The sequence below is a fragment of the Protomyctophum bolini genome (assembly GCF_963924005.1).
Source record: "Protomyctophum bolini genome assembly, chromosome: 9".
NCBI classification, from domain to species: Eukaryota; Metazoa; Chordata; class Actinopteri; order Myctophiformes; family Myctophidae; genus Protomyctophum; species Protomyctophum bolini.
Genome location: NC_137870.1, coordinates 19,482 through 37,500, shown reverse-complemented (window position 1 = coordinate 37,500; position 18,019 = coordinate 19,482). Strand labels below are relative to the sequence as shown.

At 44.9% G+C, this 18,019-nt stretch overlaps 1 protein-coding gene across 1 annotated transcript in view; it reads left to right on the top strand.

Moving 5' to 3' along the window:
* Window positions 1–17,777, top strand: part of relt (RELT TNF receptor) — a 23,123-nt gene extending 5,346 nt beyond the window's left edge. Inside the window, exons 4-12 of the mRNA XM_080771648.1 lie at window positions 643–842; window positions 1,712–1,764; window positions 2,162–2,524; window positions 3,955–4,017; window positions 8,570–8,648; window positions 10,550–11,009; window positions 12,158–12,312; window positions 13,676–13,789; window positions 14,568–17,777. Of these exons, the coding sequence (XP_080627774.1) occupies window positions 643–842; window positions 1,712–1,764; window positions 2,162–2,524; window positions 3,955–4,017; window positions 8,570–8,648; window positions 10,550–11,009; window positions 12,158–12,312; window positions 13,676–13,789; window positions 14,568–14,571 (1,491 nt within the window). The 3' untranslated portion in view covers window positions 14,572–17,777. The remainder of the gene's footprint in view (window positions 1–642; window positions 843–1,711; window positions 1,765–2,161; window positions 2,525–3,954; window positions 4,018–8,569; window positions 8,649–10,549; window positions 11,010–12,157; window positions 12,313–13,675; window positions 13,790–14,567) is intronic.
* The last annotated feature ends 242 nt before the right edge of the window (window positions 17,778–18,019 follow it).

Below are 18,019 nucleotides of genomic sequence, written 5' to 3'. Positions count from 1 at the left end.
CCTTTCAAGCCCGTTTCGCGTTTTCTCAACTCGCTGTTTCTCTGCCAGACATTACTCTATAAGCCATATCTCCACAACTGGTGGGTCAAACTGAACAACCAATATATCAATTTGAAGCTATGATTCCCCGCTTTCATTTAACATGACAAATAAAAAAAATCCAATGGCAGTCCCTCAATCAAATTTAGTCACATTTGAACCAGATGAGCTACAAATGCAAACTTGGCGTCTATTGTGTTATTTGACCATAATTACAAACACGTTGGAATGCTTGTCATTATTTTCTGGAACCCCATTACTTTCAAGGACCCCCAGTTTGACATGCATTAGTTCTACGGACCCCCATTTAATGGCATTTCTATCTCTGGGACCCCCAATTTATATTGTAAAATCAATGTTAATGTAACTCTGAGAGTTTACAAATGGAACATTTGGTTCCATTTGTACACTCTCAGAGTTACACTCTCAGAGTTACACGCTCAGAGTTACACTCTCAGTGTAGGTCCCCTGGAACTCCCTCAAGGACCCCTGGGGGTCCCTGGAACTCTCTCAAGGACCCCTAGGGGTCCCCGGAGCCCCTGGAAACTCCCTCAAGCTTCGAGTGAAACATCTGAGTACTCTTTTTTCCTCCTCTGTCAACAGGCGTGCGGCTCCCCGCCGGGTGCTGCCCCCCCCTCGGAGGGGGAGGAGCCGCGGTGCCAGCCCTGCCCCCCCCTCTCCTTCTCCTCTGCCCGTGACGCTCTGCCGTGCCGACCAATCACGCTCTGCGGCGGGCGGGCTCGCCACGCCCTGAGGCCCGGCACGGAGCGCTCTGACGCCCTCTGTGGACCCTGTCTGGACGGGTGAGAGAGAGAGATATCAAATATATATACTATAACTACTATATATATATATACTATAACTACTATATATATATATATATATATATATATATATATATATATATATATATACTATATGGACCCTGTCTGGACGGGTGAGAGAGAGAGAGAGTGTGTGTCTGTCCAGAGTTATTTTTTACAAACATGTAACTCTCCATCCAATCCAATCCACTTTATTTATGTTAGCACGTTTCAAAAACTCAGGGTTTACAAAGTGCTGTACAGGAGAAAATAAAAACAAATGCACTAATATAAAGCTACCACACAGAACAACAACAGAAAATACAAACAAATGCACTAATATAAAGCTACCACACAGAACAACAACAGAAAATACAAACAAATGCACTAATATAAAGCTAACACACAGAACAACAACAGCGAGAAAACAAACGGTACAAACAGTGAAATCAACTGAGACACATTTACAGTAAAACAACAGAGAAGCAACAGCAAAAAACATAATTATACAAGGACCGAAGGAACTCAAAGTTGTGTAGCTAAAGTTAAAAGCCAAGGTATGGAGGCACACGCACGCACGCACGCACGCACGCACGCACGCACGCACACACTCACGCACACACTACATGCATCACAGTGGTCAGCGAGGTAAGTGACCACACAACATAACATCGTTGAAAACTGTTGAATCATTCTCCACAACCACACACACACACACACGCACACGCACACACACTGTCTACTAATTTATTTTCCGTTTGCTCTACTTGAATGTTGACCTTCTGTTTTGGCGTGTGTGCGTGTGCGCGCGCGCGCGCGCGTGTGTGTGTGTGTGTGTGTGTGTGTGTGTGTGTGTGTGCATTCTACAGATTCCAACCTTCAGAATTGGGAACAAACTCCACCCTCAGTCCCTGTGTGAAAGGCAAGTCATGTTAACGTATGTGTGTGTGTGTGTGTGTGTGTGTGTGTGTGTGTGTGTGTGTGTGTGTGTGTGTGTGTGTGTGTGTGTGTGTGTGTGTGTGTGTGTGTGTGTGTGTGTGTGTGTGTGTGCGTGTGCGTGTGTAGAATGCTAGATTATAGTGACCAATGTACAGTTAAAATGTATACCAATATCATATAAAAATAAAAATTACATTTTCTTTTAATTTCTTTTGTTCTTTTTTTACATAATAGGTAGTTAAACTAGTCGACTAGTAAAAATGACTAGAAGTGAAAGCCCTAGTGCGTGCGTGCGTGCGTGTGCGTGCTTCATGCGAACCAGCTTCATGCGAACCCCCCCCCCCCCCCCCCCCCCCCCCCCGCTCTCTCTCACTTCCCAGAATCCCCGGCTGTGAGGGCGGTCCGTACGGTGGGAGGCGGAGCCGGAGGAGGAGGAGGCGTGTCTTCGGGGGGAGGAGGAGGAGGAGGAGGGGGAGGGGGAGGTCCTTCGGGGGCCAGCGGAGGAGGCGGGGCTACTAACGCTAACGCCAACGCCACGGCTAACGTGCGCAGCGCGGCGGAGGAGCGCAGCGCGGAGTACGCGGTGTTCGCCCTGGTTCCCGTGTTCTGCCTGACCGGCCTGGCGGGGATAATGATCTGCAACCTGCTGAAGAAGAGAGGATACGCCTGTCTGTCTGACAGAGAGAAAGACAGCTCCGCTGGGGCCGCGGGGGGAGAGACAGACAGGTCTATGGCCAAAGAGGGTGAGACGCCTATACACACACACACTGACAGACAGACAGAGAGACAGACAGGTCTATGGCCAAAGAGGGTGAGACGCCTATACACACACACACACACTGACACGCAGACAGACAGACAGACAGGTCTATGGCCAAAGAGGGTGAGACGCCTATACACACACACACTGACACGCAGACAGGCAGAGAGACAGACAGACAGACAGACAGACAAGTGTATGGCCAAAGAGCGTGTGTGTGTGTGTGTGTGTGTGTGTGTGTGTGTGTGTGTGTGCGCGTGTGTGTGTGTGTGTGTGTGCGTGTGTGCAGTGCTAACAATGGCTCGGTCTCCGTGGTGACAGTTGCCATGTAAGAACACGCGCACACACACACACACACACACACACACACACGCACACACACACACACACAGGTGTGGTGTTACACTGCAGGGCGATCAGACCACAGGGATTGGGTGTGATGGAAACTCTCTCTAACTCTCTCTCGCTCTCTCTGATGTAAACTGAATGTCTCTCGCCCATATGTAGTGGCTGTCCCTACTCTCTCTAATGTAAACTGAATGTCTCTCGCCCATAGGTAATGGCCGTCCCCTCTCTCTCTAATGTAAAGTTAATGTCTCTCGCCCATAGGTAATGGCCGTCCCCCCTCTCTCTCTAATGTAAAGTGAATGTCTCTCGCCCATAGGTAATGGCCGTCCCCTCTCTCTCTAATGTAAAGCGAATGTCTCTCGCCCATAGGTAATGGCCGTCCCCTCTCTCTCTCTAATGTAAAGTGAATGTCTCTCGCCCATAGTTAATGGCCGTCCCCTCTCTCTCTCTAATGTAAAGTGAATGTCTCTCGCCCATAGGTAGTGGCCGTCCCCTCTCTCTCTCTAATGTAAAGTGAATGTCTCTCGCCCATAGGTAATGGCCGTCCCCTCTCTCTCTCTAATGTAAAGCGAATGTCTCTCGCCCATAGGTAATGGCTGTCCCCTCTCTCTCTCTCTAATGTAAAGCGAATGTCTCTCGCCCATAGGTAATGGCCGTCCCCTCTCTCTCTCTAATGTAAAGTGAATGTCTCTCGCCCATAGGTAATGGCCGTCCCCTCTCTCTCTCTCTAATGTAAAGCGAATGTCTCTCGCCCATAGGTAATGGCCGTCCCCTCTCTCTCTCTAATGTAAAGTGAATGTCTCTCGCCCATAGGTAATGGCCGTCCCCTCTCTCTCTCTCTCTCTAATGTAAAGCGAATGTCTCTCGCCCATAGGTAATGGCCGTCCCCTCTCTCTCTCTAATGTAAAGCGAATGTCTCTCGCCCATAGGTAGTGGCTGTCCCTACTCTCTCTCTCTCTCTCTCTCTCTCTCTCTCTCTCTAATGTAAAGTGAATGTCTCTCGCCCATAGGTTATGGCCGTCCCCTCTCTCTCTCTAATGTAAAGCGAATGTCTCTCGCCCATAGGTCCAGATGACCCTAATGAAGACACCATCAGCGTTCTGGTTCGCCTCATCACCGAGAAGAAAGGTACGTCCCCTAATGATGATGTCACTGATATATACATGCCTCATTGGCCGCTGCAGTTCATTGGAGCGACGTCATTGGCCGCTGCAGTTCATTGGAGCGACCTCATTGGCCGCTGCAGTTCATTGGAGCGACCTCATTGGCCGCTGCAGTTCATTGGAGCGACGTCATTGGCCGCTGCAGTTCATTGGAGCGTCCTCATTGGCCGCTGCAGTTCATTGGAGCGACCTCATTGGCCGCTGCAGTTCATTGGAGCGACGTCATTGGCCGCTGCAGTTCATTGGACCACCTTAGTACTATGGTCACACATAGATAGACGACCCTCTAATGTGATGATGTCACTGATTGTCCGGTTTTCGGTGAGATATGCCGGGATCCGAATTCCCCAGGAATGCAAGCAGATGTAGCTACGTTTAATACGCACAGTTGTTATTTTAATGCTTCAATAATTGCCTTATTTTACGAATCGAACATGCTTTTTATAGGGTTTTTATTAGTCCATTATAAACATAAACACATAGACATATTCAACATTCAAACTTCCCCACACAAGCTGTTTCAAGGGTCTCTTTTATGGTACATGCCCAATCACAGCATCTAGATTTGTACCACTTGCCAACCTGATGTAGCTCTATAAGCTCTTTTTCTGTAAAAGCCATTTTTACCCCTCCTCCCCCTTTGCTAACACTTTGTTAATAGGATTAGTAGGACAGGTTAGTGGTTAATTGACTTCACTCATTCACACAATTGTAAATGGTTAGTTTTGCCCAGTTATTTCTAATCTGGACTCCAGACACAGACACTGTGTCTTTTTACCGGGCGCTTCACGATTCGTATTACGTATTTCGTGATTACACTCAGTCCTTTACCCCCCCCCCCGAGACTGCGCGCAGTCTAAGAGCGAATAAGCATGCAACTTTTCGAGCGGTCGCGTTGGCCTTGAACGAAGGCAACCAGCTCTGACGGGTCCAATGAATTACACCAGTTACCGTGTTAGTGTTGCGTTATAGTTATGATTAACATTCATTATGCTAATTTAACATGCATAACTATTTGTATCAATTAGAAGGACCCCATGAATCCTTTTCATCAATACTTTTAGCCAATAAATCTTTAGTTTAGTAGTCTCTACTAGATCTAAATTGGCCGTGGACGGTCAACTCTATAGCTTTATTTAAATCTGTCACAGATTTTGCTAAGCACTGTTCCTTACAGTGAATGCTCCTGGCACCAGTTATATATGACACGTCCTTAAATGCGATTTACCTACTTTAAAAGCACGCTTTTGCAGTGTTAAAACATTATTTGATTGTAATTAGTCAATTACATCACGTTTAACACTGGGTTTAATACTATTCTGTCTTAAACCTTATTCTTTACATCAGTCCCAGCTATCACTTTAGTGACTGACAGACTGACCTATAAAGTTCCCTTGCACTGTCTTCAGTACAGGGTCATTTGCATGACAAAGTCACACTGCTGTGAGAAAAGGAATCCCTCCCCCCCACATGCACTCTTCTGGTGCAGTGAGAAAATGGGGATATTTCCTCTCACCTGCTGCTCCTCTGTGCTGACCCAGCACGCAGCATAAAAGTACTTTACTGTGTTGTTCACAGCTAAAAGCACTATTATTATTTTAAACGGTCGGCTTCTAATCCGGCACAATTAAAACGTTATGTTTGGTTCCAATAGTCTAAACAATCAGTTTCCTAAACCGAACGCCGATACAGAGAACTTTTGCTCTAATCGATCAACTGACTAATGCCAAACTCTTGTTAAACCACAGTCACCTCCTTCGGGGTGGCTCTGTCTAACTCCGTTTCACACAGACCCATATCTATATGAGAACGGTTTTTTGCGGTGTCGCATTTAGTAGCCCAAATCAAACGCACTTTGCAGTTCAATATGTGGACACTAAACCTTGCGCACCGATCGCCATGCGCTGTTTACGCACGGCTCACATTTATCTGAATTTAGTCACATCAAAGAAACCACAATCAGTGTCGTCGCGGCAGCGATTCTATCTGAATTGTGGCTTGTTGTGGGGCACGATTCAAACTATGTATGCCGGCTAAACACACGGCACATTTGCTTAGATTGTGGTCACTATAGTGACTCCACCGATGCTTGTTTATAGTTAAAACAGCCCGGCCACAATCTAAACTGTTGTTTAAATTGCGTTCACTTTAGTGAACACTAATTTAAAGCTCTTTTCAACACGGTAGCAATTTAAACTGTAATATGTCCAGTTGTTTAGACCATATTACGTCCCAAATTGCCCGGGCCTGACCCGACTGTGCGCTCAACTCGCGCACGGCACCACACTGTTCGCACGGCGGCGAGATATACTTTCGCACAGCGGCGAGTTCAAACTATTTGAACGGTCGGTTCTTTTAACCGGCCGTGATACAGCCTGATTTAAACTGGTATTAATTGGGCGCTTTAGCAGCCCTGCCAGATATAAACTTTTGCGCTTAATAGCGCAATGAATCGCAACTGTGCACTGGTCCCAGTGCACGGCAGCGATTTAAAACTGTCCGGTTTTCGGTGAGATATGCCGGGATCCGAATTCCCCAGGAATGCAAGCAGATGTAGCTACGTTTAATACGCACAGTTGTTATTTTAATGCTTCAATAATTGCCTTATTTTACGAATCGAACATGCTTTTTATAGGGGTTTTATTAGTCCATTATAAACATAAACACATAGACATATTCAACATTCAAACTTCCCCACACAAGCTGACAATAGTACTCTGGATTCGTGACTTTGCACGCCCTTATAGTCTATTACCTAACCTGCTCTTATTTGGTAGAAGTATAGTTATATTGAAACATATTATGCGGTATTCCACTATTTGTGTGGTTCCACCAAGTATGTGTGCTTGTGCGGTATTCCACCTTGGGTGGCTCCACTATATGCCCACTTTGTATGTGTGCCAGGTATGGCAGTGTATGTGTGTGGTTTTAAATCTACCAAATCAAGATTATTAATTGGAGAAAAGAAACACAATACATTTGGTTACAATCTAAATCACATTAATACGTAGTTATGAATAATGCACAGATCATATCATTTTATAGTTACCGCTGGCCTTCTGCTCGCTCCTGTTAGGTCAAGATGTTAAGATGAATCTAATCGACCCTAGGCCAAACGGTACACTTAAAGCAGAGAGTTGCCTTCGCAAACCAATCATAAGCAAGGACAGCATTTCATTGCCTTGTTTCAGCCAATGAAAAGCCACTGGTCATCCTGCTTGTGCAACAGCTCTCATCACTTCCTGTCATGTGAGCTGCTGCTTAACTCTAGATCAACTGTCTAGATTATGTTAGATCATTAACATATATTTATTATCTAGGCTTTACTAACCCAGTATAATATAGGTTACTTAGAACACATCATCCCATGGAAAGGAATTAAATAAGTTCTTTCTTCCTATTTTAGACATGTCACTGATTAGTGACTTGACTTCAGCCTGCTAGTGGAAGTCGTAAATGACCCTCTTCCCACAGCAAGATCAGATAAGCAACCCCCTACCACCGGTGGCTGCTCACTGGAATGCGGTTAGAGATCCATTTGTCCTCTCTTTGAGACTTCAGAATATGTGAACACATTTGATCATCATTTGACCCACTATATATTTCACACCACTTCTGATAATATCCCGCACATCCATATATAATTCGACACTGATGATGTCACTAGCTCTAACCCTGTTCACCGATGATGATGATGTCACTGATGATGTCACTAGCCCCCTTTCTGAAACCTACACACTTACCCTCGATATGCGCGTTCACGCGAGGCTGCGCCGTATTAAGTGTCGTCCGAAACAAAGCAGCCTTGAGTGGAAGTGGCTCATAAAGCCCTCTAGAGGGAGTCTGTGCCGATCTAGACTCCATTGCCTTGTGCAGCCCTGCTCTCTGTCCGCATGGAAACCAAGACCTACAGATGGAAGAACCACCACAAATAAATGATAAATAAACTCCTCCTAAACTATCTTCATCTGATGCAGAATAGACAACGCTCCAACTGATGTTCACAAGGGCTCTTTATTTACCCCACCGTGAAAAACTATAAATGAAACCACACAAACAAAACAACTTTTAACAATGATCTATAAACACCATGGATGTTTTCCATATTAATGATATCCACATGTCACACAAACATACACGATGCAATGCAATATAACTGTACAAACAAAATGACAGGTAACACAATTGCATGATGGTAACCATGGCAACGAATGGTGTCTGTTATCCTGTTTCTGCACAAGGAGGGCGAGTGTATTTCCAAACAGTTTTTTATACCCAGCACCCTAATCAAGGGAACTTGATTCAGCTGGAGGGGCACTTCCTGACGAGGGAACCTCCCGAGAGCACTTCAAGTCAAGGGACTGGTTTCAGCTCTAACCCTGGTTCAGCACTTAAAAACGTGTGTGTGTGTGTGTGTGTGTGTGTGTGTGTGTGTGTGTGTGTGTGCGTGTGTGCGTGTGTGTGTGTGTGTGTGTGTGTGTGTGTGCGTGTGCGTGTGCGTGTGTGCGCGTGTGCAGAAAACGCGGCAGCATTAGAGGAACTGCTACAGGAGTATGAGAGCAAACAGATGAACATCAACAAGACCTCCTCTATCAAGTAAGACACACACACACACACATGGTCGCACGCACACACACACACACATGATCGCACGCACGCACACACACACACACACACACACACACACATGGTCGCACGCACGCACACACACTCGCACGCACACTCGCTGAACTGTACAGTTGTTTTGCCGAGTCATACTTTTGATTATAACATTTACTGGGGGAGAGGAGAGAGGGGGGAGGGAGGGAGGGGGAGAGAAGGGGGAGGGAGAGGGAGAGAGAGAGTGTGTTCATTTAATCGTCTACTCAGACTCAGATAGTTTTTAATTATTCAGTCCTCATTTAGAACTTCTACAAATGTCTCCTAAATCCTGACAGTTCTCTGAGAAACCCTCGTGTTTCTGTCAGTCGTTCTCAGTCGTTTTCATGTCAAAGGACCCCCAGAATTATCTGTAATTGGCCGCCGACCCCCGTCTGAAAACATGTTGTCCCAGTTCAGATACATGTTATATTTATTCAGGTTCCAGATCTGCACCAGTTCAGATACATGTGTTATTTATTCAGGTTCCAGGTCTGCATCAGTTCAGATACATGTTATATTTATTCAGGTTCCAGGTCTGCATCAGTTCAGATACATGTGTTATTTATTCAGGTTCCAGGTCTGCACCAGTTCGGATACATGTTATATTTATTCAGGTTCCAGGTCTGCATCAGTTCAGATACATGTTATATTTATTCAGGTTCTAGGTCTGCACCAGTTCAGATACATGTTATATTTATTCAGGTTCCAGGTCTGCACCAGTTCAGATACATGTTATATTTATTCAGGTTCCAGGTCTGCATCAGTTCAGATACATGTTATATTTATTCAGGTTCCAGGTCTGCACCAGTTCAGATACATGTTATATTTATTCAGGTTCCAGGTCTGCACCAGTTCAGATACATGTTATATTTATTCAGGTTCCAGGTCTGCATCAGTTCAGATACATGTTATATTTATTCAGGTTCCAGGTCTGCATCAGTTCAGATACATGTTATATTTATTCAGGTTCCAGGTCTGCATCAGTTCAGATACATGTGTTATTATTTATTCAGGTTCCAGGTCTGCACCAGTTCAGATACATGTTATATTTATTCAGGTTCCAGGTCTGCACCAGTTCAGATACATGTTATATTTATTCAGGTTCCAGGTCTGCACCAGTTCAGATACATGTTATATTTATTCAGGTTCCAGGTCTGCACCAGTTCAGATACATGTTATATTTATTCAGGTTCCAGGTCTGCACCAGTTCAGATACATGTTATATTTATTCAGGTTCCAGGTCTGCATCAGTTCAGATACATGTTATATTTATTCAGGTTCCAGGTCTGCATCTGTTCAGATACATGTTATATTTATTCAGGTTCCAGGTCTGCATCAGTTCAGATACATGTGTTATTATTTATTCAGGTTCCAGGTCTGCACCAGTTCAGATACATGTTATATTTATTCAGGTTCCAGGTCTGTATCAGTTCAGATACATGTTATATTTATTCAGGTTCCAGGTCTGCACCAGTTCAGATACATGTTATATTTATTCAGGTTCCAGGTCTGCATCAGTTCAGATACATGTTATATTTATTCAGGTTCCAGGTCTGCACCAGTTCAGATACATGTTATATTTATTCAGGTTCCAGGTCTGCACCAGTTCAGATACATGTTATATTTATTCAGGTTCCAGGTCTGCATCAGTTCAGATACATGTTATATTTATTCAGGTTCCAGGTCTGTATCAGTTCAGATACATGTGTTATATTTATTCAGGTTCCAGGTCTGCACCAGTTCAGATACATGTTATATTTATTCAGGTTCCAGGTCTGCATCAGTTCAGATACATGTTATATTTATTCAGGTTCCAGGTCTGCACCAGTTCAGATACATGTGTTATATGTATTCAGGTTCCCAGGTCTCAGCCCTCTGCATCAGTTCGGAGCTCTCCCCAGACTGTGTCCTCACCAGTCCCACCTCCACACCATCTCCGGCCTGTCCGGCGGAGGAGGGGGCGGAGGCAAACACAGAGGAGGCCACGCCTCCTCCGGCTGCTCGCGCTGCGCCCAGAGGAAATGGCCGCCCATGCTCATACCCCCCCTGGTGGACGCGCTGAAGACCACACCCCTGGTGGACGCGCTCAGAGACCCCCTGAAGACCCCCACTCTGGACGCGCTCAAAGACGCCCTCAAAGACCCCCATCAACACCAGCAGACTCCACTGAAAGAGCCCCTCAAAGAGCCCCTCAAAGAGCCCCTCAAAGAGCCCCTCAAAGACCCCCTGAAGCCCCCCCAACACCCGCTGAAAGACCCCACTCTGGACCCCCTCCATGACCCCCAGAGAGTCAGCACCGACGCTGGCAGTCAGCAGGTATCAGTGTTGATCTCTTTTAGTTTCAGTGGGTAGTAAACTAAGGTTTAGTTAGTAGGAGTACATCGATGTAAACTAAGGTTTAGTTAGTAGGGGTGCACAGATGTAAACTAAGGTTTAGTTAGTAGGAGTACATCGATGTAAACTAAGGTTTAGTCTTAGTAGGAGTACATCGATGTAAACTAAGGTTTAGTTTCAATAGGGGTGCACAGATGTAAACTAAGGTTTAGTTACAATAGGGGTGCACAGATGTAAACTAAGGTTTAGTTAGTAGGGGTGCACAGATGTAAACTAAGGTTTAGTTAGTAGGGGTGCACAGATGTAAACTAAGGTTTAGTTACAATAGGGGTGCACAGATGTAAACTAAGGTTTAGTTACAATAGGGGTGCACAGATGTAAACTAAGGTTTAGTTACAATAGGGGTGCACAGATGTAAACTAAGGTTTAGTTAGTAGGGGTGCACAGATGTAAACTAAGGTTTAGTTAGTAGGGGTGCACAGATGTAAACTAAGGTTTAGTTACAATAGGGGTGCACAGATGTAAACTAAGGTTTAGTTACAATAGGGGTGCACAGATGTAAACTATGGTTTAGTTAGTAGGGTTGCACAGATGTAAACTAAGGTTTAGACTTAGTAGGAGTACATCCATGTAAACTAAGGTTTAGTTTCAATAGGGGTGCACCGTCTAGTTTTAGTCGACTAAATCTAAGGTTGATTTAGTCGACTACAATGTATTTAGGCGGGCCTTGATGCCGTCGTAATGACAGTTTTTACACTTGTTGAAAATAGCCGATCTACAAGCTTGTTTGTGAGCTTATTTTCAGCAAGTGTAACCAAGTGTAAAATGACTTGTACTGGATCTCTTGTCCACTAGTCCCTTCCTAGTGGATCTCTTGTCCACTAGTCCCTTCCTAGTGGATCTCTTGTCCACTAGTCCCTTCCTAACATTTTAGTCTAGTTTGTATTTACTGACGAATACATTTAGTCTTAGTTTTAGTCATCATAGCTTAGTTTCCATTTAGTTTTTGTCAGTGGAAAAAGGTAGTCGACGAACAATTTTCGTCTTAGTTTTAGTCGAAGAAATCAACACTGGTTTAATGTGAAATGTAGCCATTCTGCAAACTGTTAATCAATCAATCAATCAATCAGGTGAGGTGGAGCCCCCTGGTGGAGGCAGTGAGCGTGGCCACGGCCCCGCGGACGGTAGCGTGGCAGGTGGAAGCCCCGCCCCCTGACGCCACGGCGGCGATGACGACTCACAGGAAGCAGGAAGTCCCGCCCCCCTCCATGCACTCTGTGGGAAGGTGAGCTCCTATTGGTCCCTCACAGGGCGCCGCAGTCCCGCCCCCTTTCATGACCACGAGACAGTCCCGCCCCCTTTTCATGACCACGAGACAGTCCCGCCCCAGCATGTAGAAACTGATGTTAGGGGCCCCCAGCATGTAGAAACTGATGTTAGGGGTCCCCAGCATGTAGAAAATGATGTTAGGGGTCCCCAGTATGTAGAAAATGATGTTAGGGGTCCCCAGCATGTAGAAACTGATGTTAGGGGTCCCCAGCATGTAGAAACTGATGTTAGGGCCCCCCCAGCATGTAGAAACTGATGTTAGGGGTCCCCAGCATGTAGAAACTGATGTTAGGGGTCCCCAGCATGTAGAAACTGATGTTAGGGGCCCCCCAGCATGTAGAAACTGATGTTAGGGGTCCCCAGCATGTAGAAACTGATGTTAGGGGTCCCCAGCATGTATAAACTGATGTTAGGGGTCCCCAGCATGTAGAAACTGATGTTAGGGGTCCCCCAGCATGTAGAAACTGATGTTAGGGGTCCCCAGCAAATTGATGTTAGGGGTCCCCAGCATGTAGAAACTGATGTTAGGGGCCCCCCAGCATGTAGAAACTGATGTTAGGGGTCCCCAGCATGTAGAAACTGATGTTAGGGGCCCCCAGCATGTAGAAACTGATGTTAGGGGTCCCCAGCATGTAGAAACTGATGTTAGGGGTCCCCAGCATGTAGAAACTGATGTTAGGGGTCCCCAGCATGTAGAAACTGATGTTAGGGGTCGCCAGCATGTAGAAACTGATGTTAGGGGTCCCCAGCATGTAGAAACTGATTTTAGGGGTCCCCAGCATGTTTATGTAAAGTGTAAATAGTGAATCAATCAACCAATCAAAATATAACGAGGCTAATTGTCCGTTGACTTTTCATTCCCCGTCCCCTCCCAATCCCGGGATTAATACGAGTCTTAATCCCATCCCTCGGGAATCCCGCGGGACCCAGAAATAGAACAGCGTTTCTGTTTGTTTTGACTGACAGGTTTTCTTTGATTGACAGGTGTCTCGCTGTTTGACTGACAGGTTTTCTTTGATTGACAGGTGTCTCGCTGTTTGACTGACAGGTTGCTGTTGTTTGATTGACTGGTTTTCTTTGATTGACAGGTGTCTCGCTGTTTGACTGACAGGTTGCTGTTGTTTGATTGACAGGTTTTCTTTGATTGACAGGTGTCTTGCTGTTTGACTGACAGGTTGCTGTTGTTTGATTGACAAGTTTTCTTTGATTGACAGGTGTCTTGCTGTTTGACTGACAGGTTGCTGTTGTTTGATTGACAGGTTTTCTTTGATTGACAGGTGTCTTGCTGTTTGACTTACAGGTTCTCGTTTGATTGACAGGTTTCAAGTGGCTCAGATCCCCGAGCAGAATGCCGTTGTCGTGGAAACTGAAACGCCCTCCAATCAGGATTCCTCGTTTAACCCCCCGTTCCCCGGAGGGACCGTTTTACACAGGTACACATTACACCTTTAATGTGACCTCTGACCTTTACACAGGTACACATTACACCTTTAATGTGACCTCTGACCTTTACACAGGTACACATTACACCTTTAATGTGACCTCTGACCTTTACACAGGTACACATTACACCTTTAATGTGACCCCTGACCTTTACACAGGTACACATTTCACCTTTAATGTGACCTCTGACCTTTACACAGGTACACATTACACCTTTAATGTGACCCCTGACCTTCACACAGGTACACATTACACCTTTAATGTGACCCCTGACCTTTACACAGGTACACATTGCACCTTTAAGGTGACCTCTGACCTTTACACAGGTACTCATTATTGTTGGTTTTTTTGTATACATAATTATGTATTCCATTATATTTAATGAATATTCATGCATTTATATAAACAACAACAAAGTTAATTATGTATTCCATTGTATTTAATGAATATTCATGTATTTCTATAAACAACAAAGTTAATTATACATTCCATTGTATTTAATGAATATTCATGTATTCTATTGTATTTAATGAATATTCATGTATTCCATTATATTTAATGAATATTCATGTATCCCATTGTATTTAATGAATATTAATGTATTCCATTATATTTAATGAATATTCATGTTTTTCTATAAACAACGTTAATTATGTATTCCATTATATTTAATGAATATTCATGTATTCCATTGTATTGAATGAATATTCATGTATTCCATTGTATTTAATGAATATTCATGTGTTTCTATAATCTGTGTCTCGGCAGGTGAACGTTTAAAACTGTACCTCGTTGATGAGGTCATCACCTCGCTGCGACCTGGTTGGACAGCTAGCAGTGAGGCTCCTCCCCCTCCTTCCAAGAGAGAGACTGTGTTTATCGTAAAACAACAACGATTGTTTTCCAGAGAGAGACTATTTATTATAAAACAAATAACAGACTATTGTTAGCTTCATCCATCCATCCATCCATCCATCCATCCATCCATCTTCAACCGCTTGTCCGTAGTCGGGTTTCGGGGGCAACATCTCCACCAGAGAGCGCCAGACTTCCCTCTCCAGAGCAACATTAGTGACTTCCTCCTGGGGGATCCCGAGGCGTTCCAAGGCCAGTGAGTCGATGTGTTTCCTCCATCTGGTCCTTGGTCTGCCCCGGGGTCTCCTCCCAGTGGAGATATAATCCATCTGGTCCTTGGTCTGCCCCGGGGTCTCCTCCCAGTGGAGATATAATTCATCTGGTCCTTGGTCTGCCCCCGGGGTCTCCTCCCAGTGGAGATATAATCCATCTGGACCTTGGTCTGCCCCGGGGGTCTCCTCCCAGTGGGACATGGTCCTTGGTCTGCCCCGGGGGTCTCCTCCCAGTGAGACGTGGTCCTTGGTCTGCCCCGGGGGTCTCCTCCCAGTGGGACATGGTCCTTGGTCTGCCCCGGGGGTCTCCTCCCAGTGAGACGTGGTCCTTGGTCTGCCCCGGGGGTCTCCTCCCAGTGAGACATGCTTCGAGGACCTCCCTAGGGAGACTCCTGCGAGGCATCCTAACCAGATGCCCCTGAACCACCTAAGCTGGCTCCTTTCCAGGCGAAGGAGCAGCGACTCTACTCCGAGTATCTCTCGTTTGACTGAACTCGTTAGCTTCAGCTTCATCTCAAAGGAGAGTCATGTGACTCCATATATGACCTGTATATCCATATATGGTCATGTGACTCCATATACATTCAACAGTCTCTCAACACATTTCCTGCCGGCATGTTTTCCGGCACCTTTACCTTACCAGACTGCCAGGCAAAAAAAACTACAAAATGAGTACAAATCGTGGGTCCTTTCGACAGGGCCAATTTAAGCCGGAGGTAAGAGCACATCCTGTCCGTCGCTCAATCGGGTCCCCAACTAGCATGCAATATGCTAATATGGTAACCGGAGCTCCGCGCCAGCCTTTTCAGCATACTTTATCTCATGTCAACAAATCAGAGGATTAGTTCGGAGATAACGCGACCGTCATGGGACTCTGTGGAGATCGGATGGCCGTTTTTTCTAACTGAAGTTACTTCAGGGTTACTGAAGTAACCCAAGGTTTCCCACAGGCAGCGGCCATCCATCATGGAAGTTGTAGTTATTTTTTTCTTTTTACTACATGTTTCTACTCTCAGTCAGAGGACTACAATGGACTACAGTGATGGCTGCCGGGCCCCTCCCCAGCGCCCTCCTGTGGGCAGCAGGAGGATGGACGATGAACCAATGGAACTCTTAAGATCTTTCAAAGTGCTTCCTTAAAAAAGAATATACCAGTAAGACGCGCAAACGCGGGAAGCGAACGCAGCTGAGACCCTGCAGATCATGTCTGTCTGTCTGTCTGTCTGTCCCGCTGTTACTGTATATGTGGACCTGGCCCCTTTTGTGCCCATATATGGAGCTGAGTGGACCTGGCCCCTTTTGTGCCCATATATGGAGCTGAGTGATTGCTGATGCAACACACTCCATATTTGGATAGCGGGACAGACACACGGACAAAACACGGTCCCACGCACACACGGTCCCACGCACACACGGTCCCACGCACACACGGTCCCACGCACACACGGTCCCACGCACACACACAAAACAGAAATATTTAGCGTTTGAACTCACGGCACGTCGCGACACATATTTTGGTACCTAAATGAAATCACAAATGTTTGTTCACAAACATATACAGGAAGAAGAAGAAAACACTAAGTATTATCCTCATTAAGAACATCTTAAATTAATCTAATTTCACATTTTTGTTTTGCTCATTTTGACTTCTTTGAACTTCTTACATTTGCGTTTGCAGGTGAAACGTTTTAGGTATTTATTGTATTTTGTATTTGTTTTTTGTTTTTTTAGAAAATGTTGAATGTAGTTTTATACCAGAATCATCAAACTCACAAATTTTTAAATAACAAATCAAAACGTTCACATTATTATTCAGATTACATTAATCAACATTAATACCACCGCAGTCATTAATTAATATTCATCAATGACAGCACAGTTAGGAAACTATGACCCAATATCCGATCTCCGATTAGTTTCAGTTGATTTCACAATATACATTGGGGGTCCCAGAGACAGAAATGCCATTAAATGGGGGTCCTTGAAATTAAACGGGTTGAGAATCACTGCTAGAGCCGTAACAATCTTCTCTTATGGGGGTCCCTGGCATGTCTTTTCAAATGGGGGTCCCTGCAGGCATGAGTGTCAATTTGGGGGTCCTTGACACGAAAAAATGTGGGAACCACTGATCTACATGATAATCCTCCGTAAATGGTAAATGGTGCATTTATATAGCGCCTTTATCCAAGGCGCTTTACATAGATTGTGCATTACATTCACCCATTCATACACCGATGGCAGCGGAAACCATGCAAGGCACCAACTAGCACATCGGGAGCAATTAGGGGTTCAGAGTCTTGCTCAAGGACACTTCGACAGTAACTCTGGGGGAGCCCGGGTTCGAACTGGCAACCTTGCGGTTCCCATCCAGGCACTCTACCCCTGAGCCACCGCCGCCTCAGTGCACACAACCACACACACAACCACACACACAACCACACACACAACCACACACACGCCCACGCACACACGCACATTATTTATGTGATTGCGATCATTGGAAACGATTCGATAACGATTATTGGCAAAACGATACGATACATAGTCAATGTTGCTGTTTTCATTTCGATAGACTTCCATTCTTGAAATTAAAGTTGATGCAGTTACTATCGTCACACCTCTATAGTACTTTCATATTTTCATATTTTGTAAACATGATTTATTACAAACTTTTTGCGGTTCACAGGATTTCACCAGACGTCTGAAAGGTGTTTATATTTGACCTGATTATTATTATTATTATTATTATTAGTAAACACACATCATCAAAACTTGGTAGATTGTATTTATGATTATTATTCCACTTTTTTCTGTATATATTTTTACTCTGAAATAAAGAAGTTGTATTTTATTGATTCTTATTTTAATCTTATCTTTTTATTCAGAACTGATAGTTTGTTTGTTTTAAACGACAGCGAGTTCTGACGAGTTCTGACTCCCTGTCCTGTAACTCCCCTCCCTGTCGTCTGAAACCATGAACTATAAAGTGTGACGTTTTTACATTATATCGTCCATTTTTGAGGTTTTAGATTTTTTTTCCCCATGAATCGATGCTACTGAACACCCTCTGTGTATTGTTATTGAACATGTTGA